Source organism: Mytilus californianus, unplaced genomic scaffold (assembly GCF_021869535.1).
Source record: "Mytilus californianus isolate M0D057914Y unplaced genomic scaffold, xbMytCali1.0.p SCAF_9, whole genome shotgun sequence".
Taxonomy (NCBI): Eukaryota; Metazoa; Mollusca; class Bivalvia; order Mytilida; family Mytilidae; genus Mytilus; species Mytilus californianus.
Genome location: NW_026262745.1, coordinates 62,777,040 through 62,803,622, shown reverse-complemented (window position 1 = coordinate 62,803,622; position 26,583 = coordinate 62,777,040). Strand labels below are relative to the sequence as shown.

At 31.9% G+C, this 26,583-nt stretch overlaps 1 protein-coding gene across 4 annotated transcripts; it reads right to left on the bottom strand.

The window, feature by feature from the left end:
- Positions 1-1,051: 1,051 nt before the first annotated feature.
- LOC127714640 (uncharacterized) lies at positions 1,052-26,583 on the bottom strand. 4 transcript variants are annotated; one of them, XM_052220699.1, is made up of 12 exons: positions 26,546-26,583; positions 20,990-21,070; positions 20,374-20,436; positions 19,696-19,804; positions 18,569-18,677; positions 17,767-17,816; positions 17,111-17,184; positions 16,197-16,298; positions 6,412-6,504; positions 4,359-4,436; positions 3,867-3,992; positions 1,052-1,120 (listed from the first exon to the last, which is right to left on the bottom strand). In XM_052220699.1, exons 2-11 carry the CDS (start codon positions 21,027-21,029, stop codon positions 3,895-3,897), a joined length of 816 nt encoding a protein of 271 aa, XP_052076659.1. In that variant the 5' UTR covers positions 21,030-21,070; positions 26,546-26,583; the 3' UTR covers positions 1,052-1,120; positions 3,867-3,894. The 4 variants fall into 4 exon arrangements, with proteins under 4 accessions (XP_052076659.1, XP_052076661.1, XP_052076660.1 ...); XM_052220701.1 differs by having other exon boundaries at positions 4,359-4,430; XM_052220700.1 differs by having other exon boundaries at positions 26,507-26,560.

Genomic DNA, 26,583 nt, shown 5'->3' with positions numbered 1-26,583 from the left:
TAAAGAACAAAGTTGAAGAGAATTGAGGACCAAAAATTCCTAAAAGTTTTGCCAAATACAGCTAAGGTAATCTATTCCTGAGGTAGAAAAGCCTTAGTATTTCAAAAATTCAAAGTTTTGTTAACAGTGAATTCATAATTATGAACAAAAGATACCAGATGGACATTCAAACTAATAGATCAAAAATAAACTGACACCTCTAAAAATGAGGTGGTTGAATGTGTGTCTGTTGTTTCTTTAATTTTTAGTTTTGGTGGATATATTAATGGAACCAAATCAGAAAAGTTTGGATTGTTAATGGAAAGAACATCATCAATATATCTGAATGTAAAATTAAATGACCTGGCTTCTTTGTTCTTCTTGTTTTTGATAAGTGTCCGAAGGAACACTGATTCATATGAAAATAAGACGAGGTCGGAAGGGAGAGGCGCACAACTCGTTCCCATAGGAATGCCGACAATTTGTTGAAAAAGTCTACCTCCAAATCCAACAAATATGTTGTCAATAAGACACTCCGGCATACTGATCACTTGTTCCTCCGTGTAGCATTTGTTACCTTTATGTTCACTATTAACAAAATATGCCGTATGGTATCCCAAAGTAATACATTTATAGCGTATGCTACCATTTTTATGTTGAAAAAAATTATGGATTATTTCTTTTAGACGATTTTTAAATTTCACATTGGGAATGGTGGTATGCAGAGTTGAAAAATCAAAAGTTCTGATAGAACTAATTTCAGAAAAAGATCGAGATTTAAAATTATCCAGAAGTTCTTAAGAGTTTTTTTTTTAAGAATCCACATATGGTTAATACCACGACGCGAGTAAACAAAATTTCTCTAAGTTTCGCGTAAACATTAATCAATAACAAAAGTCATCGTACTATTAAATTTAAGCGGCTATACTTTATTCTTGACATGATTGGTTTTCAATACCTAGGGCCTGATCATTCTAACAGTTGTGGCAATAATCTAACAAAAAGGAAAATGGTATGAATGGATGTTGTTTAAAATCAAGATACCATACCACTAAAAATATAATATACACACCTAGGGACTTTCGTTTAGTTTTCTTTCTGATATTTCGTTTAGGGCTCGGTTCGTTGTCTTCTGAACTCCCTGAAACAAAAACAGAATATAAGCCTATTTTAACCAATTCGAACTGTTTGTCCTATCATTAGCTCTGTAATGGCATGGTGTTAGTCATGTAGATATATTTAACACAACGGTAACGCAAAGTTTTCTCAATTTCATTTATGTCGTTGTAACAATAACAATGTATACATATAAAATGTAAAATGAGTGAAATATGATATCATGTCCTGTAACAATTCTTTCTTAGGTGACACTTATTTTATCAGGTAATTTGTGAAAAGGTTTCAAACACAATGGCAAAAGGCTATGCATTACTTCGTAAATAAATGACCCCCTTTTTCCAACGTGATCTGTTTTGTATTTCATTCAATTTTAAGGTATTTAAAAATATAGTCAACAGGACTATATAGTGTTAAATCGCCTTTTTATACTTTACCAACACAAAGAAAATATTTAAATTATTTTCAAATCCTGTTAAGTCTTATTAAACCGTAAGGGGGTGTTAATATAACAGCAGTGCATCATATATCATCTAACATAGAGGATATTTTTGTTTTATCAGATTTGATTTTGAAAATGCATTTTTAATGCAAAATATTAAGTTTTTGTTTAGTAGAGTATGGGGAATAGAATAATGACACTTGCAGCGAGATGAATCCACAACTGCCATTGCACAAAAAATCGTATACTGCTCTCAGATTAAGGTTCATGTACATGCTAATGAATAATTATATATTATTTTAATTTTTTTTGTAATAAATAATATAAAATTAGAGAGAAAAACTATTGACCAGAGTAAAAATGACATGGACATACATGTTGTAAGCAATTGTAATCACCGTACGAAAAGCTGAGTAACAACACAACATAAAACAAAACTCTCTTAAATCAGTTACAAATGACTTAACTCAATATATCCATTTAAATAATAGTTCTCTCAGTAGTTTCAGCCCATATAAACTAACAAATAGCAGGAATAGATCATGTTCATCCAGAATAAAGTAACAATCAGTTCACAACCAATGCGTTTAGCGAAAAGAAAACGTCATTAACACTCTAAGAAACCCACTTCCTTGTGCGATGCCAAAGTTAATGAAAATATTATAGATAGGATGTAGGATCATGAATACACATATTTCTGCATATAAAGTAAGATATATATTCAGTAATGTGTAATTTGTTTTTAAAACTTTAAAAGCAATATTGAAAGATTTTACTATATTGTGTTGAAAAGACAACCTTTTATTCGAGTTAAGGTAGATGGGGTGTCTAAATTATAATCCATAGAATATTTTAATAATTTGCCAAAATGTAGTTTATATCATGCTTTTTAAAAAAAAATAATAAAAAGAATGGGTCACGGGGCTTATTTTCACGCTACAGATTGTGCAAAATTGACAGATTTTGTATAGATTATGCATGGAAAAACCAATTTTCTGCCATAAAACGAAAACTACACCATAGAATTTTGAGATAAAATATGAGAAGATAGCTCTACTAGTATGCTTTCAGATAAGAAAAAGAAAAAATGGGGTCACGGGACCCGTTTTCTTGCTACATAATAAAATAGGTAAATTCCTAACACATTCTATTGTAAATGTAACTTTATCTGAATTATCTGCCCTTACATTTGAGTTGCCTCCCCTTATGTGGCAAAGTTGGAAAAAATAGAATCAAACAAAAGTATTCTTTTTTTTTTATAAAATACAACCATAAATATGATAAAATAGATCATTTTCTATATTGAAATGAAAATTCTTACACATGAATTACCTACTACTCTCAAAATTTGCACCTTTTATTAAAGATCTAGACCGATTGTTTTCTGGTATTTCTAAATCCAAGATGGAGGAAGACACCCTATCTACCTTAATCCGGAGGATCATGACTTCACATGCATTATGTATCAATCTACGGGCTTTACAAGAAAAACATGACCGTACAGATAAGAATTTATAATCCTGTTTGTGGTACGAATTTTAAAGTTACATCCAAACTCCATTTCGAAATCTTTGTATTTAGGAATGAATTGTGTACAAGCTTTTTTGCAATGCAAGTATTGATACAAACAATTTCAAGGATTTTAATATTGTGTTAGATTTCTAACCTTTCAAAATAAGTGTATTAGAAAGACCGATCAGTTCACAAGGATTGTATCTACATTAACATGATTAATGCGCTTTATAATAATCATCATTGTACAAATTAGGATGTAATATCCTGCTTTTAGTACTAACTCTAAGAGACTAGAACACTTTTTTACAGAATCGTTGTATTTATGTAAGAATTTGGTACAAGATTTAAAGTTAATTGAAATGTATTACTCGACCCCAGACAAGTGACACCATGAAAAGAAGCCAAATGAATCTCACGGCCTAAAAGAGAAATGTTCACAATGGACTGACAAGGTCAAGTCTTGATATTTCATAACATCGTCTCATTTATTCTACAACGATGTTTCAAATCAAAATCGGCAGTTTTACACGATTAAAATAATAAATTTTAAGCATGGGAGATGAAAGCTATGTTAAAAAAAAATGAAATTATAAAGGTTGCCTATTATGAAATACCTTTTGTTATATTGCAACATTTCATCATTCAAATAAATCATATTAATATGATTGAAACCAGGCCAAATAAAGCAACAGACATAGTACACATCTGTAAGTTTCGGAAATATGCGTCTAGCTCAATAAAGAACTGAATCAATCTAAATATCCAACGATCTACACAATGAGTTAACATGAATAAAAAAGAACCGGTATCTTACCTTTACATTCGTTATACCAGTCACTTGTTTAACCTGGCATATTAGAATAGCAGTTTCGATTATCAGATGTATTTTTATAGCACAATTCACTTTCAAATGAATCATCATCCAATTCACTGCTTGATTCTGTTTAACAAAATTGAAAAATACTTAAGAATAAATTGTGAACGAGTTGAAGAAACACCAAAACAGTTAGTGTGTTGAATACTTATTGTTTGTAGAATTTGAAGGCAAATGATACCGTCAAAATAACCTCTTAATCTAACCGGTTAAAAATAAATGCTTGCTATTTTAAGAATCTATATTTCAACATATTTGGCAAAAGAGACATAAAAAGAACAAAATTTAGTACATTAAGAATTTCAACCTTATTTTGTAGAAATTTTTGCACAGACATTTTGTGTCATATATCGTATGCAATGACCCAATATAACATGGGAAGTTATTATTGTAATCATATGGCTATGGTAATATGAACATTGAGTAACTTACCTGATTGGTCTGTTTGAATTTCGATTATGTTTGTGTTGCATGTTGATTTTTTGTCGTCAAAAACGACTTTATCTAATTCTGCAAATAAAAATTGCATTGATTAGTCTGAAATGTTCTTCAAATAATATATAATATTGTCAAATCACGACGACAAGATTTAGTGCGGTAAGATCGATCAGCCCAGTGCATTCACGTCAGATGACCTTTGCTGCAACTTGTAGAAACTGTTAACTTTGTCTAGGAACGATTTTTCCCTTTCGAATGTGCATTTATCATGTTTATTTTAATGATATGGTAATTCTTAAAAAACAGTTTATTAGATCTCTCTGTATAAATCAATTTTCTTTATTAAAAAAGAGGTGAAAGGAGCCGAAGGGTGAGTCAAAATAAATAAGTAGGAGTTAAACTGTCAAAATCATGGAATTAAAGGGAAAACTACGAATTGACAGCCAAAACACTGTATGATTAAACACTGACTAACAAGACCCTACTAAAAATATTAAACTAATGTAGATGTACTTTCTACGAAACAGGAGAAAAGCTCGACGAGGCTCACTTTTCAGCTTGTTTCTAAGGCTCGTACAAATAACTTTCTACCTTATTTTGTAGAAATTGTTGCACAGAAATTTTGTGTCATATATCGTATGCAATGACCCAATATAACATGGAAGGTTAAAATTAAATTAAAATAATAAATTTAAAGCATGGGAGATGAAAGCTATGTTAAAAAAATGAAATTATAAAGGTTGCCTATTTTGAAATACCTTTTGTTATATTGCAACATTTCATCATTCAAATAAATCATATTAATATGATTTAAACCAGGCCAATTAAAGCAACAGACATAGTACACATCTTTTGACATTTTTACCTATTGTGTCTGTTTGTTTTGTTCACGGATTGTTGTCAATATAATGGAATTTGATGCGACTGTTATACAAGTGAGAGGTTTAACTAGCTATAAAACCAGGTTCAATCCACCATTTTTTACATAAGAAAATGCCTGTACCAAGTCAGGAATATGACAGTTGTTATCCATTCGTTTGATGTGTTTGGCCTTTTGATTTTGCCATTTGATTAGGGACTTTCCTTTTTGAATTTTCCTCGGAGTTTAGTATTTTTGTGATTTTCCGACAATGTACATATATTGTATTTATACTATTTCAAGTAGAAAGACCCAGTAATATAACGTTGTTTGTAAGCATACTTATGTACATAAAGCATCTAGTGCATTGAGGAAAGATCCAGTCATTAGTTGTTTTGAATTTCAAAGAAACATAGACAACACCGATGATTGTTTACGATTTCTCCTTGGTAAGTATAATGGAAGTGTATGTTGAATTTCCAAGTAACTTGTAAATACCTTCTTCTTTTATCGAGCTGTTTATATATTTAATTCATATAATTTTTTTTTAAATCTTCTAATCCTGTTAGGTTGTTTCTTAAAACTATTTTAACTACATGTTACATTTACCGTATTGTGTAAATAACTGTCAATAAGATTTGTATTCCAATAGTTTATAACACATGATACATCTTTATTTTCAGCCATTAATAGTTACCGCTATGTGTTGCATTAATATCTAATAAAATAACGTACTTATGAATACAAACGTCGCGTTGGCCTTGCACATGTTGATTGGAGATTGAAAACAAATATCGATGTATGACTAGTGAACAGGGTATACTACTGTTGCCTTTATCTGCTATCCATTAAAATATTAGTCTTTCAAATGGGTTTTGGATGAAGAGAAGGCAACCTTATTATTACTAACACTTAATAAACATGCATAATCCAAGCACTATCAGCAACAAACATGCATAGCTAACTCATGTTACTTGCATATGGACAAGCATTGTCAAATCGGGATCTGTTCCTTTCTACTACCTTTATCGGTGCAAAATGAGGTACAAATATAAAATTTATTTTTAAAAATGGATTCTAGTTGTTTTAACATAAACATCAAATAAAAAACTTCAAGGCAATACCCACAATCACGCATTCATCCTACTATAGTTGTATAAAGATATACATGTGGTAAAATTTAGTAACCTAAGTAACTGTTAGTCATCTCGTTTTCCTTCTTTGGTCGGGGAGGTAAAATAGGTGGACGTTCTGTTGGAATGTGTCTTTGGCTGTTCACATCTTCAATAGATTAAAACAAAATATTTTTTCAAAAAATGGTACTTATTATTAAAATTCAATGCAATACAATACAAACTTTAATAAAAGCAAATAAGCAAACATTAATCATTGATTGCGACTGATCTTTTTATCGTCAAATGCAGCACATTCTTGAGATTGTACTTTACAGTACACCTATAGACGGATAAAAAATCTTTTATACATTTTTTTACCATTACAAAACTGTTCGTCCGTTCGTCTGTTCGTACGTTCGTCCGTCTATCCAACTTCAGGTTAAAGTTTTGGTCAAGGTAGTTTTTGATGAAGTTGAGTCCAATCAACTTGAAGTTTAGTACACATGTTCTCTATGGTATGATATTTCTAATTTTAATTCCAAATTAGAGTTTTTACCCCAAATTCACGGTCCACTGACAATAGAAAATGATACAAGTTGTTAGTGTTAGCATTTTTATTGTATAGACCAATGGAAGTAGGTTCTTAATATTAAGTTTTGAAGACTTTTAATCAATTTGATATGCTACTAGTCTAAATACCACATGTTAAGATAAATTCGTTATGCAGTGTGTGAGTTACCAAATACGATATATATAGTATTAGGTCATTAGCACACGATGTAACTAATATTTAATGCCCAACATAAAGATTACATTGGACAAGCTGGGAAGCTAAGACCATACTTGTCCACAAACCGTCATCAAAAACTTACAACAAATTTCACTTAGTAAACACTTAGACATACGCGCTAACGGGAAATTAAAATGTTTCCCTTTCTATATATGTCGTCGTGATGGTGGTGCGTACAGAAAATTACGTAAGAAGTGCCTTTTAAAAGCAGAGCTTTACGCGTAAATATAGTACGCAATTTATCCACTACAATAACGTAACGTTAAACTACCCGCAAGGAAATGTTACTTACACAAATGTAGTTATATATCTTGAAAAGTCCCTTTAAATGAGGAAAATGTTAGAAAATACACATATTTAAAAATAAAAACGGGAAAAAAAAACAAAAATTCAACTGTTTGTTTCAATGCCAATATATATGTATGTATACATATAAAAATAAGAAGACGGGGTATGATTGCTAATGAGACAACTCTTAACAAAAGACCAAATACAGTGTATCCTGCCTAATCCGACACCTGAGTATTCCAACATCCTGCTTTAACCGACACATTTTCTGGTCCCAAATTATGCCTATCCTTGCAGAAAAAACCTGAGTATTCCGACACCCTGCTTAATCCGACATTCTATTCTGGTCCCCCAGTGTGTCGGATAACACAGGTTACACTGTAACATTAAACAAGTATAGGTCATCATACGGCCTTCAACCAATCAGCAAAGTCCATACCGTAAAGTCAGCTATAAAAGGTCCCGAAATGACAAATGTAAAACAGTTCCAACGAGAAGAGTAATGGCCTAATTGAAGCACAAAATAATAAACGAAACACAAATATGTTACACAGCAACAAACAGCAACCACTGAATTACAGACTCCTGATTTGTTACAGGCACACATAGAATGTTCCAGGGTAAAACTCGTTTGAAAGCATCAACCCTCTTCTAACCTGGGACAGTGTAACAGTACGACATAAGAACAAACTACGAAAATCAGTTTTAAAAGGCTTAATTATTCAGATGGATACAAATAGAAACACATCTAACAAAAACACAAAGTTGACGTGGACATGTACTTATACATCCCCCACAACAAAAAGACATTAAGTACCAATCAGAGAGTACTGACAGTTACTGATAACTAGTTCATAGCCAATAACAACTATTTGTTGTTTAAACCATGCATCGTAGACTAAAATATCAATCAGTACACATGCAACTTCAAATGTATTTAGTGTAAATACGTCAAAAACAATCAGGAAAATCGCGAACTTGTGATATGTATATATCAGTCAGCAGGGTCTAAGAACATCAGTTGTTCGACCTGTTAGTCAAATGCGTTTTGTTAAAATATACTTTTTCACTCATTTGGTCTTTTGGAAAATGTTGTTTGTGCTGTATTTAGACCCCTCTATCAAGAAATTTGTTCTGCATGCACACGTATAAAAATTGCGGTTTTTATCCAACGCAATCATAGGTTTGAACGTTGTTTTCAATTTAGACTTGTTTATATTTTTTCGTTTGGGCTTGTATTATATTTGCCTTCGAGTTTATATGATCCGTTCATCCTATTTTGACACTTTCAAAATTCAAGAGTCTATCCTAAATTGAGGTAAATTATATGGCCTTCCAAATACCGTTTCGATTCCTAACATCACTGAAGAGACATTAATTGTCGAAATCCGGATATGGTGTACAAATTTTTGCACCTCATGTTTGCGGTATACCATCTTTTCCGCAAGTTCATTGTTTTCTGTTTGGTAATAGATTAATAATAAGATCTATTTTGTTACGCTTGTGATCCGTTTATTTGGCAATCGCAAATGGCAGTCAGCAGGGTCTAAGAACATCAGTAGTTCGACCTGCTAGTCAAATGCGTTTTGTTAAAATATACTTTTTCACTCATTTGGTCTTTTGGAAAATGTTGTTTTTGCTGTATTTATACCCCTCTATCAAGAAATTTGTTCTGCATGCACACGTATAAAAATTGCGGTTTTTATCCAACGCAATCATAGGTTTGAACGTTGTTTTCAATTTAGACTTGTTTATATTTTTTCGTTTGGGCTTGTATTATATTTGCCTTCGGGTTTATATGATCCGTTCATCCTATTTTGACTCTTTCAAAATTCAAGAGTCTATCCTAAATTAAGGTAAATTATATGGCCTTCCAAATACCGTTTCGATTCCTAACATCACTGGAGAGACATTAATTGTCGAAATCCGGATATGGTGTACAAATTTTTGCACCTCATGTTTGCGGTATACCATCTTTTCCGCAAGTTCATTGTTTTCTGTTTGGTAATAAATTAATAATAAGATCTATTTTGTTACGCTTGTGATCCGTTTATTTGGCAATCGCCAATGGCAGTCAGCAGGGTCTAAGAACATCAGTTGTTCGACCTGCTAGTCAAATGCGTTTTGTTAAAATATACTTTTTCACTCATTTGGTCTTTTGGAAAATGTTGTTTGTGCTGTATTTAGACCCCTCTATCAAGAAATTTGTTCTGCATGCACACGTATAAAAATTGCGGTTTTTATCCAACGCAATCATAGGTTTGAACGTTGTTTTCAATTTAGACTTGTTTATATTTTTTCGTTTGGGCTTGTATTATATTTGCCTTCGGGTTTATATGATCCGTTCATCCTATTTTGACTCTTTCAAAATTCAAGAGTCTATCCTAAATTAAGGTAAATTATATGGCCTTCCAAATACCGTTTCGATTCCTAACATCACTGGAGAGACATTAATTGTCGAAATCCGGATATGGTGTACAAATTTTTGCACCTCATGTTTGCGGTATACCATCTTTTCCGCAAGTTCATTGTTTTCTGTTTGGTAATAAATTAATAATAAGATCTATTTTGTTACGCTTGTGATCCGTTTATTTGGCAATCGCCAATGGCAGTCAGCAGGGTCTAAGAACATCAGTTGTTCGACCTGCTAGTCAAATGCGTTTTGTTAAAATATACTTTTTCACTCATTTGGTCTTTTGGAAAATGTTGTTTGTGCTGTATTTAGACCCCTCTATCAAGAAATTTGTTCTGCATGCACACGTATATAAATTGCGGTTTCTATCCAACGCAATCATAGGTTTGAACGTTGTTTTCAATTTAGACTTGTTTATATTTTTTGGTTTGGGCTTGTATTATATTTGCCTTCGGGTTTATATGATCCGTTCATCCTATTTTGACTCTTTCAAAATTCAAGAGTCTATCCTAAATTGAGGTAAATTATATGGCCTTCCAAATACCGTTTCGATTCCTAACATCACTGAAGAGACATTAATTGTCGAAATCCGGATATGGTGTACAAATTTTTGCACCTCATGTTTGCGGTATACCATCTTTTCCGCAAGTTCATTGTTTTCTGTTTGGTAATAAATTAATAATAAGATCTATTTTGTTACGCTTGTGATCCGTTTATTTGGCAATCGCCAATGGCAGTCAGCAGGGTCTAAGAACATCAGTTGTTCGACCTGCTAGTCAAATGCGTTTTGTTAAAATATACTTTTTCACTCATTTGGTCTTTTGGAAAATGTTGTTTGTGCTGTATTTAGACCTCTCTATCAAGAAATTTGTTCTGCATGCACACGTATAAAAATTGCGGTTTTTATCCAACGCAATCATAGGTTTGAACGTTGTTTTCAATTTAGACTTGTTTATATTTTTTCGTTTGGGGTTGTATTATATTTGCCTTCGAGTTTATATGATCCGTTCATCCTATTTTGACACTTTCAAAATTCAAGAGTCTATCCTAAATTGAGGTAAATTATATGGCCTTCCAAATACCGTTTCGATTCCTAACATCACTGAAGAGACATTAATTGTCGAAATCCGGATATGGTGTACAAATTTTTGCACCTCATGTTTGCGGTATACCATCTTTTCCGCAAGTTCATTGTTTTCTGTTTGGTAATAGATTAATAATAAGATCTATTTTGTTACGCTTGTGATCCGTTTATTTGGCAATCGCAAATGGCAGTCAGCAGGGTCTAAGAACATCAGTAGTTCGACCTGCTAGTCAAATGCGTTTTGTTAAAATATACTTTTTCACTCATTTGGTCTTTTGGAAAATGTTGTTTTTGCTGTATTTAGACCCCTCTATCAAGAAATTTGTTCTGCATGCACACGTATAAAAATTGCGGTTTTTATCCAACACAATCATAGGTTTGAACGTTGTTTTCAATTTAGACTTGTTTATATTTTTTCGTTTGGGCTTGTATTATATTTGCCTTCGGGTTTATATGATCCGTTCATCCTATTTTGACTCTTTCAAAATTCAAGAGTCTATCCTAAATTGAGGTAAATTATATGGCCTTCCAAATACCGTTTCGATTCCTAACATCACTGGAGAGACATTAATTGTCGAAATCCGGATATGGTGTACAAATTTTTGCACCTCATGTTTGCGGTATACCATCTTTTCCGCAAGTTCATTGTTTTCTGTTTGGTAATAAATTAATAATAAGATCTATTTTGTTACGCTTGTGATCCGTTTATTTGGCAATCGCCAATGGCAGTCAGCAGGGTCTAAGAACATCAGTTGTTCGACCTGCTAGTCAAATGCGTTTTGTTAAAATATACTTTTTCACTCATTTGGTCTTTTGGAAAATGTTGTTTGTGCTGTATTTAGACCCCTCTATCAAGAAATTTGTTCTGCATGCACACGTATATAAATTGCGGTTTCTATCCAACGCAATCATAGGTTTGAACGTTGTTTTCAATTTAGACTTGTTTATATTTTTTGGTTTGGGCTTGTATTATATTTGCCTTCGGGTTTATATGATCCGTTCATCCTATTTTGACACTTTCAAAATTCAAGAGTCTATCCTAAATTGAGGTAAATTATATGGCCTTCCAAATACCGTTTCGATTCCTAACATCACTGAAGAGACATTAATTGTCGAAATCCGGATATGGTGTACAAATTTTTGCACCTCATGTTTGCGGTATACCATCTTTTCCGCAAGTTCATTGTTTTCTGTTTGGTAATAAATTAATAATAAGATCTATTTTGTTACGCTTGTGATCCGTTTATTTGGCAATCGCCAATGGCAGTCAGCAGGGTCTAAGAACATCAGTTGTTCGACCTGCTAGTCAAATGCGTTTTGTTAAAATATACTTTTTCACTCATTTGGTCTTTTGGAAAATGTTGTTTGTGCTGTATTTAGACCCCTCTATCAAGAAATTTGTTCTGCATGCACACGTATAAAAATTGCGGTTTTTATCCAACGCAATCATAGGTTTGAACGTTGTTTTCAATTTAGACTTGTTTATATTTTTTCGTTTGGGCTTGTATTATATTTGCCTTCGAGTTTATATGATCCGTTCATCCTATTTTGACACTTTCAAAATTCAAGAGTCTATCCTAAATTGAGGTAAATTATATGGCCTTCCAAATACCGTTTCGATTCCTAACATCACTGAAGAGACATTAATTGTCGAAATCCGGATATGGTGTACAAATTTTTGCACCTCATGTTTGCGGTATACCATCTTTTCCGCAAGTTCATTGTTTTCTGTTTGGTAATAGATTAATAATAAGATCTATTTTGTTACGCTTGTGATCCGTTTATTTGGCAATCGCCAATGGCAGTCAGCAGGGTCTAAGAACATCAGTAGTTCGACCTGCTAGTCAAATGCGTTTTGTTAAAATATACTTTTTCACTCATTTGGTCTTTTGGAAAATGTTGTTTTTGTTGTATTTAGACCCCTCTATCAAGAAATTTGTTCTGCATGCACACGTATAAAAATTGCGGTTTTTATCCAACACAATCATAGGTTTGAACGTTGTTTTCAATTTAGACTTGTTTATATTTTTTCGTTTGGGCTTGTATTATATTTGCCTTCGGGTTTATATGATCCGTTCATCCTATTTTGACTCTTTCAAAATTCAAGAGTCTATCCTAAATTGAGATAAATTATATGGCCTTCCAAATACCGTTTCGATTCCTAACATCACTGGAGAGACATTAATTGTCGAAATCCGGATATGGTGTACACATTTTTGCACCTCATGTTTGCGGTATACCATCTTTTCCGCAAGTTCATTGTTTTCTGTTTGGTAATAAATTAATAATAAGATCTATTTTGTTACGCTTGTGATCCGTTTATTTGGAAATCGCCAATGGCAGTCAGCAGGGTCTAAGAACATCAGTTGTTCGACCTGCTAGTCAAATGCGTTTTGTTAAAATATACTTTTTCACTCATTTGGCCTTTTGGAAAATGTTGTTTGTGCTGTATTTAGACCCCTCTATCACGAAATTTGTTCTGCATGCACACGTATATAAATTGCGGTTTCTATCCAACGCAATCATAGGTTTGAACGTTGTTTTCAATTTAGACTTGTTTATATTTTTTGGTTTGGGCTTGTATTATATTTGCCTTCGGGTTTATATGATCCGTTCATCCTATTTTGACACTTTCAAAATTCAAGAGTCTATCCTAAATTGAGGTAAATTATATGGCCTTCCAAATACCGTTTCGATTCCTAACATCACTGAAGAGACATTAATTGTCGAAATCCGGATATGGTGTACAAATTTTTGCACCTCATGTTTGCGGTATACCATCTTTTCCGCAAGTTCATTGTTTTCTGTTTGGTAATAAATTAATAATAAGATCTATTTTGTTACGCTTGTGATCCGTTTATTTGGCAATCGCCAATGGCAGTCAGCAGGGTCTAAGAACATCAGTTGTTCGACCTGCTAGTCAAATGCGTTTTGTTAAAATATACTTTTTCACTCATTTGGTCTTTTGGAAAATGTTGTTTGTGCTGTATTTAGACCCCTCTATCAAGAAATTTGTTCTGCATGCACACGTATAAAAATTGCGGTTTTTATCCAACGCAATCATAGGTTTGAACGTTGTTTTCAATTTAGACTTGTTTATATTTTTTCGTTTGGGCTTGTATTATATTTGCCTTCGAGTTTATATGATCCGTTCATCCTATTTTGACACTTTCAAAATTCAAGAGTCTATCCTAAATTGAGGTAAATTATATGGCCTTCCAAATACCGTTTCGATTCCTAACATCACTGAAGAGACATTAATTGTCGAAATCCGGATATGGTGTACAAATTTTTGCACCTCATGTTTGCGGTATACCATCTTTTCCGCAAGTTCATTGTTTTCTGTTTGGTAATAGATTAATAATAAGATCTATTTTGTTACGCTTGTGATCCGTTTATTTGGCAATCGCCAATGGCAGTCAGCAGGGTCTAAGAACATCAGTAGTTCGACCTGCTAGTCAAATGCGTTTTGTTAAAATATACTTTTTCACTCATTTGGTCTTTTGGAAAATGTTGTTTTTGCTGTATTTAGACCCCTCTATCAAGAAATTTGTTCTGCATGCACACGTATAAAAATTGCGGTTTTTATCCAACACAATCATAAGTTTGAACGTTGTTTTCAATTTAGACTTGTTTATATTTTTTGGTTTGGGCTTGTATTATATTTGCCTTCGGGTTTATATGATCCGTTCATCCTATTTTGACTCTTTCAAAATTCAAGAGTCTATCCTAAATTGAGATAAATTATATGGCCTTCCAAATACCGTTTCGATTCCTAACATCACTGGAGAGACATTAATTGTCGAAATCCGGATATGGTGTACAAATTTTTGCACCTCATGTTTGCGGTATACCATCTTTTCCGCAAGTTCATTGTTTTCTGTTTGGTAATAAATTAATAATAAGATCTATTTTGTTACGCTTGTGATCCGTTTATTTGGAAATCGCCAATGGCAGTCAGCAGGGTCTAAGAACATCAGTTGTTCGACCTGCTAGTCAAATGCGTTTTGTTAAAATATACTTTTTCACTCATTTGGTCTTTTGGAAAATGTTGTTTGTGCTGTATTTAGACCCCTCTATCACGAAATTTGTTCTGCATGCACACGTATATAAATTGCGGTTTCTATCCAACGCAATCATAGGTTTGAACGTTGTTTTCAATTTAGACTTGTTTATATTTTTTGGTTTGGGCTTGTATTATATTTGCCTTCGGGTTTATATGATCTGTTCATCCTATTTTGACACTTTCAAAATTCAAGAGTCTATCCTAAATTGAGGTAAATTATATGGCCTTCCAAATACCGTTTCGATTCCTAACATCACTGAAGAGACATTAATTGTCGAAATCCGGATATGGTGTACAAATTTTTGCACCTCATGTTTGCGGTATACCATCTTTTCCGCAAGTTCATTGTTTTCTGTTTGGTAATAAATTAATAATAAGATCTATTTTGTTACGCTTGTGATCCGTTTATTTGGCAATCGCCAATGGCAGTCAGCAGGGTCTAAGAACATCAGTTGTTCGACCTGCTAGTCAAATGCGTTTTGTTAAAATATACTTTTTCACTCATTTGGTCTTTTGGAAAATGTTGTATGTGCTGTATTTAGACCCCTCTATCAAGAAATTTGTTCTGCATGCACACGTATAAAAATTGCGGTTTTTATCCAACGCAATCATAGGTTTGAACGTTGTTTTCAATTTAGACTTGTTTATATTTTTTGGTTTGGGCTTGTATTATATTTGCCTTCGAGTTTATATGATCTGTTCATCCTATTTTGACACTTTCAAAATTCAAGAGTCTATCCTAAATTGAGGTAAATTATATGGCCTTCCAAATACCGTTTCGATTCCTAACATCACTGAAGAGACATTAATTGTCGAAATCCGGATATGGTGTACAAATTTTTGCACCTCATGTTTGCGGTATACCATCTTTTCCGCAAGTTCATTGTTTTCTGTTTGGTAATAAATTAATAATAAGATCTATTTTGTTACGCTTGTGATCCGTTTATTTGGCAATCGCCAATGGCAGTCAGCAGGGTCTAAGAACATCAGTTGTTCGACCTGCTAGTCAAATGCGTTTTGTTAAAATATACTTTTTCACTCATTTGGTCTTTTGGAAAATGTTGTTTGTGCTGTATTTAGACCCCTCTATCAAGAAATTTATTCTGCATGCACACGTATAAAAATTGCGGTTTTTATCCAATGCAATCATAGGTTTGAACGTTGTTTTCAATTTAGACTTGTATATATATATTTATATATATATCCTTTGATCTCACCTTCATATAAACTAGTATTGCTTGCACCAATACTCATCTGTGAATATGATTGCGGTAATGATTGACCGTTGTATATTGATAGTCCTTCATACATATGACGACCTTAGATATAAAAGAAAATATACTTAAACGACTATTCGTTCATTTTATTCATTTATTGATACGTTAGTGAATGGAAAATATTTGGAAGAACTTATATTGTCGAGAAACTACTCTGGCATGTACATTTAAATTGTTAATGTTAGTACAATATGTCATAGAGGTCAACTCTGCTAACTTCATTTCATTTAAATTACAGGGACCTTTCCTCAATTTTATCATACCATAAACAATATAGATGTCACATCAGACACATATTTAATATATAAAATGCATTGAAAAAACAGGAAAGGAGACTACATTCAACAATATACGTTTTCATACATACACATTTTGAAGGTTTTATATAAGTATCAAAGCACTGTTAAACGAAGAGCCAAAGGAGTTTACAGATATTGAAATATTTAATTAAAACTATACAAATCAAGATTACAGAAGAAACAACAACTAACAGAATCACAATAATTGCAAACGTATCGAGGAAAATGCCGTGCTAAATTATTGAATTATTTAATTATTTAAATAAATTAAATTATTAAATTATTATAAGCCTGGTAGCTTTGATAACTATTGAGATTGATTGACTAAGTAAGCGTTTATACCAGTACGGGTATTTATAAAGAGACAAATGTATGCCTACAATGTATATCTCTCCTTTTGACAAACGTAATTACATTGTTTATTCTTCAACATCTTTTGATTTGACATTTGATACGTGTACTTAGTTCAATGTATAAATTACAAGTAGATTGACGTGTTTATATTTCATAAAAGAAATATGCAAATATGTCTTTGAAATGATATGTTAAATATACCATCTTGGTAACGCCTGTCGTAAATATCTGGTTCATTGATTTGGTCTGGCCAATTTGCATATGACTGTCTGTTTCTGGTATGTGAGAGAAAATGTAACAATTTGATTAGCCATAAATCATTATTTATTATGAAACTTCATCAAATGCGTTTGTTATTGGGTACTGGGACATATTACGTTGCGGTAAATCTTTTGATAAACAGAAGTAACACGAGCTACTGTAATTTCTTTCAACTCCTACGGAAAGTATAGAAAACTTATTGCATTTTAACCGATTGTTTTAAGCAGATGTCATTGTATGTGTTATTGATGATAATATAAAGTAGATTTGCATGTAACTGGTTTTTTTAAGTAGAATATAATTATAGACAGCGTGCCTAACTAAACAGACAGAAAACTACGCATTTGAACGTTTTCGCAACACACTTCTTTTTTTTTATATAATTGCTTTAGAATTCCCAGATTATAAATTAGATACGATTTTTCCCGATTTTCTTTAACACCAAATGAAGGAGTAGGAATAGTATGTTGGGGAAATTATATGTGTAAGTTTTCTTAAGAGATACATAATCTGCTTCCAAATGTCTCAAATTTTTGGTTATCCAAGAAGAATACCATATCAGAAAGTTAAAGAGGAGCAGCCATGAATGTACTTACTGAACGTTGTTAACAAACGAGATCCCTTCTTGGAGCCTTTCTGTCCATTCCTTTTAATAGAAAATAGAAGAATCAAGTACTATTTCTTGGACATTTTTGAAGTAAAAGGGACGACTCAACTAATTTATTACAATCAATAATCAGTTAAAAGTAACTTTTACAAAATAAACAAAAATGACACAACACGTTGAATAATTTCATCAGGCACGCTGAACGCCGAATATATGAATGCCGAGAATGTTTACGTACCGCAACATTCGAAAAGCTACAAGACAAAACACAATATATACATAACAAATAACAAAATCCATCTAAGGTCAAATTTGCCTAAGGCAGTTGAAACCTTAGTTTTCATATAATTTCAAAATTCATAAGCGGACAATATTGGAAAAGGTTTGTTATAAATCATGTCAGTACCGAAGTACTGACTATTGAGCAAATGTACAAATACTTACTAACCGGACACACACTGGGTAAACGCGCGTTTAGTCGAGTAGACATACAAAAAATCAATTCTTACCGCGTTATTGTAATCACAGTTAACAACCGAAATACGTACACGTGGCTTTAATGTACGTTCACCTTAAGGAATGCCTGTCTTGCACCTAACTACACTTTCGATCGAAATATTATAAAACCAAATATTTAAAAAAAATAGTATTTAATTAAAAATGTATGAAATATAAATACATACTGAAATTTTTGTATCTGCTGAGTACTATTTATATATATATATATATATATATATATATATATATATATATATATATATATATTATGACTTACATAAATGAATACGTACATTTAACTCTATCTCTGATGACGTTTTAAATATTTTCGTCTTAGATTCATGATGGACTAGTTTGATTACCCATATAGTTTCTTTCTCTGTAAGTATTGGTAGCTCAACTCTCTACACAAATAAAGATATAATATCTTTATTCGTAAGATCATAATATCTTAAAATTTTAACTAGAAACTATGCCAATGCACAAATAAAAATACCCTTACAATAATTTAAATGGTATGGGATTTGCTCATTGTTGAAGTCCGTACGATAACCTATAGTTGTTCATTTCTGTGTCATTTGGTGCAGTGTTATCTCATTAGCAATCATCCATGATCTTCTTTTTTCATATTGTTTTGTGAAGAACTCCATAAAATACTTTGTTGCAAGAAAAAATAGCGTCCTCGTGATGCTTTTAAATTTATTTTCTCTGTGAAAATTGAGCAGCTCAGGGATTTATCCATTTCGAGTGAAAAAATGAAAAGTATGCACCTCAACATTTCGTTTCAAAAATACATTTCTTTTTTTCTTGTTCTTAAAATATATGATACAGTGGAATACACAACGTTTTTATTACTGTTTTTACTTGAGAAAGATTCATTTTTTTTCTTACAGTCTATTCATTACTAATAACTAAAATTCATAACCCGAGCTTCTTGTCTTTACTGTGATGTTTCAAACACTATTTTCACGCATTTCTGACATTATTCCAAAATTATGATGTCTTAGGATGGCTTAAAACTGCAATTTTGGTACATCATAAAACGCTTTAAGTAAATATGATGAAAACTTTAAAAACACTTTCCCAAAGCAGTTTAAGTTTTTTTTATATTTTGATACAGCTTATTCGAATTGATTTCGATTGAGGATGTTTTTATATGCAAAATTTCAAAACAACAAGTAAAATGTGCCATATTGCATCAAAAATGAATCAACAACAATATAAAGTACTGCACAACTTCTTCTATTATTGATTAGTGTAAAATTACAATAACGTTTTCGTTGTATGTACTTACATATTAATACTAAAGTTCTTGGAGCTTTTAATATCCTTTGGTTTTAAATTGATGGGATATTTGATGATATACGTGTACATAATTAGTAATAAAAACCTTGAAACAGTCATGAAGTAAAATCATCACCTTGTATATCCATATAAGGAAAAAGACAGGTCTTTTAAATGATTCGTACTGTTCTCATTTTTGAATATATACATATGACCTCTCATTAACACTGTGAATTTCTTTGATCCTATGTGGTGAAAAAAGTGTATGAGCTTAATATTTAATGCACAAATATTATCAACCAATTGTGCCAAAATATCATTTTTTTTATATATTAATCATTTTTAGTAATGTTGATATTGCAGTTCAAGTTATCATGTAGAAGAACCTTCGCGTATCATTCTGTCACTAGAGTATTTAACAATTATTTTCCCAAGTCAAATGAGGTTGTAAACATTATAGAGCCACCTGTGATAGGAATCATTTGAATAAAAACATTTCTTTTTGTTATATTTCGAAAACGCAGAAAAAGATTTAAATGAAAACAAACCTTTTTTAAGCAGTATCTTACAGTTGAGTTGGAAGGCTCATAAGATATTTCAATTGAATTTTACTTTTTGATAATTCAATATCTTTGCAAGGGGTAAACACTATATGATCCCTTTTAGATATATTTATATTTATTTCGTTGACTTACTCATGTTACTATCTCAATGAAGTTTCGTCAAACCCACTTTTTTATATATAACAATCAATTTTTTTTACTTAAAAGTTTAAGTTTTAAAAATCACATTGATTTGTGATGAATAAACTTACTTGTATTCTTAAGTCTGATCCATCCATAGTATTTCACACCTAAAGCAAGCAGGCTTTGACAATCTGGAAAATGGTCATTCATTTTTCACTTTCAAGAAACATAAGCAAACAAACAATCATCTCGTTGGAACATTTGAAGAGTCTAGTCATTCCATTAAACTTTTACTTGAATATAGTCTTATTTGCCTACATGGTATGGTTTTCCTAAAGTTACCATCAGTTTAGAACTTGGTTCTTGCATCCTTTTTTTAAAGTACGTGTTTTATACACTGAAAATGATTGTACACGCGTTTTTGTTTGCTGAATACCATGTCATCAATAATATTTAGAAAATCACTTTCAAATACTACGCCATTCTTATTGTCCTTTAGTCTATTTACTGTGGGACATCTAGTATATTTGTATATAATAATGACATAACTGTTTGCATTAAATGGTGCATTTTAATTAAGCCTCTTCTTGTATTCCGTTTTAACTATAGTGATATAGTGCAGCCCCGGATATTCTGTTCCATTCTTGAATGTTTTGCTTAATATGTTCAAAACGTATGCTGTTTTTAAATGATAGGCATATCGTTTATTTCAAAATTTTTACTTTGGTTTTAATGTTATCTTACCGATATTCCCAAATGGTCGACGACGTCTTATTTGATTCATTGTCAATGCAGAAATTGAACTGTCGTTTTAAAAGGAAATTTCTGTAAAAAAATATTATTGAATATAGCAAATGACAATAAAAAGAAACTGGTGTTTGGTTGATCGTTTATCTTAAGAGAACATTTAAATTTAATTAAAACATGTAATCAAAGTCATACTAGTCATGGCTCAAATAACACAGCAGATGCTGAATAATGCTACTACTTCTACCTCCTTTACAATTACTACAGTAACTACTTCTATTAGTTGATCTTTTTCTGCAATTACAAAATGATATAATAAAACAAGACACATAGTTAACAAGACATACAAACATTTATAATAAACGTCGGAACTTGAACCTGATAAGTAAAGAAACCGGCATCCTTTATTAATTTTAAATGTATGTTTGTTAATAAAAGGCGTAATATTCAACCAAATGTAAAACACTACACTGTCCTTAAAACTTATTTTAATTTGAAAATACCATCAATGACGTAAATTTTTCAAACCCTATACACAAACATCTCAAAATTATTTCATTATTTTTTTATTGAATTAGAACAGTTATAAAAAAAAATCCAAACTTTATTTAATTGCGAGAACAGAAATGCAATATTTAATAACAAAATGAGGTAACTGAATGAAAACAAATTCCATCAATTGAAATACTGATCATGCTGATATGCAACGACAAATTAGTATCACATACAGTTTGTCCCTATTAAAATGCACTGTTCAAAATTTGACCAATATTACTGTTAATTTCATGAATACACAAACGACTGAAAAAAGAAACAAAACACAAATTCGAAAGATAATTGAGATTATGTTTTACTTTTTACAGTCATAATTTGAATAGCTATACCTTCGTCTGAGAAGTATCAATTAAACCATTTAGTTATATAAGGATTATTAAGATGGATAAATATTTCTTTGAAAAATGAGCGCGCTGCGATGTCATATCTAAAAAGTGTGTTCACCTGTAGACATGAATTTCAACTTATATATAGTCTTGGTTACTTTAATCATAATAAAGTTTTATGGAACAGACTATATATACATCTTGAAAAAAGTATCGCACCACCCTGATTTTTCAAACAAACAAAATACGATAAGCAATATTATTATTATGGTCCAAACGTATATAACTTACTAGTAGTCCATGTCGTTGCTGACAAAACACTGGCATTAATTAAAAAAAAAATAAACAAACATAATAAATCTAATTAACTAATTGTTTTGTCAAACAAAATGCAAAAAGGCAGTCATTGGTACTAAACATTGATAATGATTAACATAGGATACATCGAAGAAGAAAAGTTCAATAGCACAATTAATTTCTTTTGAAAAGGGACTATATGCGTAAGCGGTTACAATAAACATGATAATGTTCGATACCGAGTAGAACCACCGCTCGCGCGAATCGCCGATGCTACCTGTCTTCTCAGTCCTTCGATCGAACGTTTAAATTGGGTTTTGGAAATCTGTGCCATTCCTGACACATAGGTTGAGTTATTTCAGCCAGATTCTGAACTGATGGTACTATCTCACATACAAATATAATTATGTGTCAGATATGCTAACTTGGGTTCATATCTGGGTTCATGGCAGGCAGTGGAATAGTTGTAATGGCTTTCTGGTGTTATCAGTCGATAACTGCATGGGTACAGTGAGGTGCGACGTTGTCATCCATGAATATTGGTCTTGTCTGCAGAGGATGGTTGTTGTATGAGGAACTACAGCTGTGTGCTTGACTTATCTCATTTATCTCTTGCTCCTTTGACTATTAATGCCTACTACCGTTATGAGATTAAGCTTGCAGTCATCATGGTCATATGACGAAACCCCACATTTTGTCCATACCATTAACAACCTCTATCGAAAGGAACTGTCTACAGTATGATCTTTTCTGCATATGCAGTATTAGGTTTTCGCCTAACCAAACTCGTTTATCTGTAACATACAATAAAAAGCTGCTCCCATCAGACCAGTGAATTTTTCCAGCGACGATAGGCACCATGCCAAAGTCTGTGTCTGTTCATTAGCCAATGGCTCTTTTTTGGTCTTCTTAGTAGGTGTTATATTTCTCTAAGACTTTGAAGGGTTCTGCTTGACAATACATGGCGGGGTAACCACTGACTTTTTGGGTTTTGACTGAGAACGGGTATTTTCTTACCAGTCTTTCCACAGCAGTATCTTTTCGTGGAAATGTTTTTTTCTGGGTCTCCCAGCCCTTTGCTTGACTTAAACAGTATTCGTAAGTTGGTGCTTCATTTCAAGACGACTTGTGGTTGTGTGATGGTGTCAGATCTGCCTGGCAGTATGTCTAAGTAACAGCATTTCACATCTCATTTCTCATTTCAGAGTTGACCCATGACTTTTTGTAATTCAAATTGTAAAACTGTATGAGTTATAACAGATTGCAAACGTGGTAACACTAGTGAGTTTTCTCCTAGTGAGTAAATAATGCACGTGCAAGTTATTACGGGAGACAAAAATCGATTTGATACCGGTAGGATATCAACAAAGGTAAACATGACCCATATAACTATATATTAAAGATAGTAAATTATTATTTTCCAGGGAATATTTACTGGTACTGGTCATTTGCATAAGGTGGTTCGATACTTTTTTTTCATGTGTATATTATCATTTGAGTAATGACATTCTAAATAATTGTTAATATTTCTTAAAGAAATGATAAAAAAGTTCAAATGTTTTAAATGATGTTTGCCTCAAGTATAGAAATGTTCTAATATATTTGCGAACATTGTATTTTATCGTATTTAACACAAACGAAATTTTATAAACAAAAATGGGAAAAGGCATCTGAACTTAATCAAACTATTGAGGACAGAAGGCTTAAACACTTGTACGGAGGACAAATGTTTCGTTTGCATAAGCGGTCGTGCCAAAACAGTTGAAAGTCCTAATATATATAAGTCAAAAGACATTACAAACTAACATTCTTAATCTATACGTCAAATCTTGCAAAGGTCAACAATGTATGAAACTAGAACATTTTTTCTCGAGTGATCATAAAATGTTATGGACAATTAAGTTACCAAAAAATATCACAACAATAATATTTCATATGAGGTAAGCGGCGCAAACACTTGACTTGTAATACCTTCGGAGACGAAACTTTTTAAGGTCAAAGTACTAGTATAAGATTGTTAAGTGATCATGTAATGACAATATTGTAAAATGACAACTGTCAAACAAATACATTTTTTAATAAACTATAATAATTTATCACTCATTGTTTATCATTGTGATCAAAGATAATCTTAGATAAACACTCGTGGAGAGAGAATTTCAATCAAATCAACACAGTGGTCAGGGACCGGAAATGTAACGTGTAATTACACGTGTATTGTGAGATCCCCGAGGTCATGTTTTGACATATGTGTATTACTTGGAGATAAAAAATGAATTTTGAATGCCTTTGTCAACCTTGGGACCGTAAATTTAGTTCGAGTCAACCGAAATTTCGACTCATCCAATTTCGACTCATCAGGAGTCGAAATACATACATTTGTAAGTAATAAAGTTCGGGACCACGGGAAAACTTCGACTCATCCGAAATTTCGAGTCAACCGAGTTCGAGACAACGAGAGTTAACTGTAGTTGAATGAGCCTGTAAAGAAATCAACAAGGGGACTGTGCACGTGGCTTCGATAAGATAGATCATAAACTAAAACGTATTAAATGATGATTTATTTATTTTGAACGAGATACCTAAAATCATGCAAATGGTTGGTCAAAAGATATACATTTGTACTTGATTATTTTAGCAAAGACACTTACTCTAGTTGCTTTAACTAGAAATTTCCTCTCTTATATGTATAACTGATACTTTGAAAGCATCAGATTAATGCCATAGGTAGTAAAAATGTATCTGTTGTATTTCACATATGGCTGTTCACAATACTATAATTTTCATAACTCGCACGCATTTTGAAAATGTATAGCTCTTGAATTTCTACTTTCGAGAGTATTGTTTCGATTTAAATTAACATAGTTTAACCCTGTCATTTGTTTATGTGTATTTTCCTTTTCAGTAACATCGTCATTGGTTGTATCGTGTTATATCAATGTTTAATTGATGTACTTACAGAAAAAAGCATGACAGTATAGGTATTTTCCATTATTGATATATAAATATATACACATCATTTTCATGAATGAAGTTAGTTAGATTTCCAAAATAATAATCTTTTTGTGTAATGTGTCAAGGTTATATAAAACATAGATATATATCTACATTATCACGTTTACTTAATATGCATTACAGAAATTGATACTTCAAAAAAGAAAGCCGTCAACATGGTCAATGCTATTATGTTGAAATGGTTTACCACAAAGTTACATTATTATCTTTAACTTTAAAAAAAATATCAGTTTTTGTACACGTATAAAACATGCCTGTCTTTATTCAAATGACTGCTTTAGTGCTCTTGCACTTTACTCATTGATCATGTAAATTTTGATCGAAATACTCTTAATCAGATAAAGTGTTTAAAACGGATATACACACATTGAATTTAACAGGTTTATAACATCGACTGCAATTGCATTGTTTCAACGTTTCAAATGAAAATTACTGGCGTTTGAACATTTACATAAAATTATGTAAACTGAGGTAATTTTGATAGTTGCACAAATTTATGTATCTGGAAAAGTGTGTTTCTCTAAAATGTACATAATATATTATAATTTTCATGTTATTCTTTGTTCATTCCTATTTTATTGCATATATAAAATGCATATTTGTCAACATTAACGTCCTATTTGTGCTTAAATGCAGGCTATTTAATATTACCGCCAGATAAGTTGTTAGTAAGTTAATAACATAATCAACTGTATCAAATCATTTTAATTTGAATTTAAGAGAGAGAGAGAGAGAGAGAGAGAGAGAGAGAGAGAGAGAAATAGAGAAAGAGAGATTTTTGATAAGGGAAGATTTTTATTTGAATTCCTAGACTCATTACAAAACAGGGGCCGGATTACCATCTTTTTTCTTTAATCACTTGATATGTATAAATCACAAGCATGCACCTGATGATCAGTGATGAAGAAGCAGTCAAATCGTTATCAAACATTTGTGTTTATAGATACATCATTTTATAATGACATCGATACAAATTATAAATGCGTCAACTGCAAAAGTTGGGAAATGTATTTGACGTGGTAAATTTTCCATGAATTTTAATACAAATAATTCATGTAATTGTAGCAAACAAAACTTAGTGTATTATAGGTTACTTTTATGTTTTGAAACTTTTATCAATGCAGGTAAACATACACGTTTCTTTTGTAAATTACACCTTTATAGTATTTTTTTATCAGATTCAGAGCAGAAGTCTGTTTTCAATTTCGGGTTCAGGTATAATATTCGCATCGTCGGTTTACTATAACTTTTCGTGTTTTTGTTAGTTTGCAAATATATACGGCAAACCAATGTATGTAAAAGAAATATTGTTTCGACTTACACTACAGTATTTGCGTCTTTGTAAATTCTTCTCTCTGACCTTTTCCAAATGTTCTGTCCTGAGAAGGTGGATAGTTT

Bases quoted from the DNA above. Each gene is read 5' to 3' on its own strand.
- LOC127714640 (XM_052220699.1), bottom strand. From the start codon at position 21,029: ATGAATCAAATAAGACGTCGTCGACCATTTGGGAATATCG. The intron at 6,505-16,196 runs GTGAGATCAAAG...AATCTATTGAAG, and splicing joins CAATACTAGTTTATATGAAG to ATGTGAACAGCCAAAGACAC. The intron at 3,993-4,358 runs GTAAGTTACTCA...TTTGTTAAACAG, and splicing joins AATTCAAACAGACCAATCAG to AATCAAGCAGTGAATTGGAT.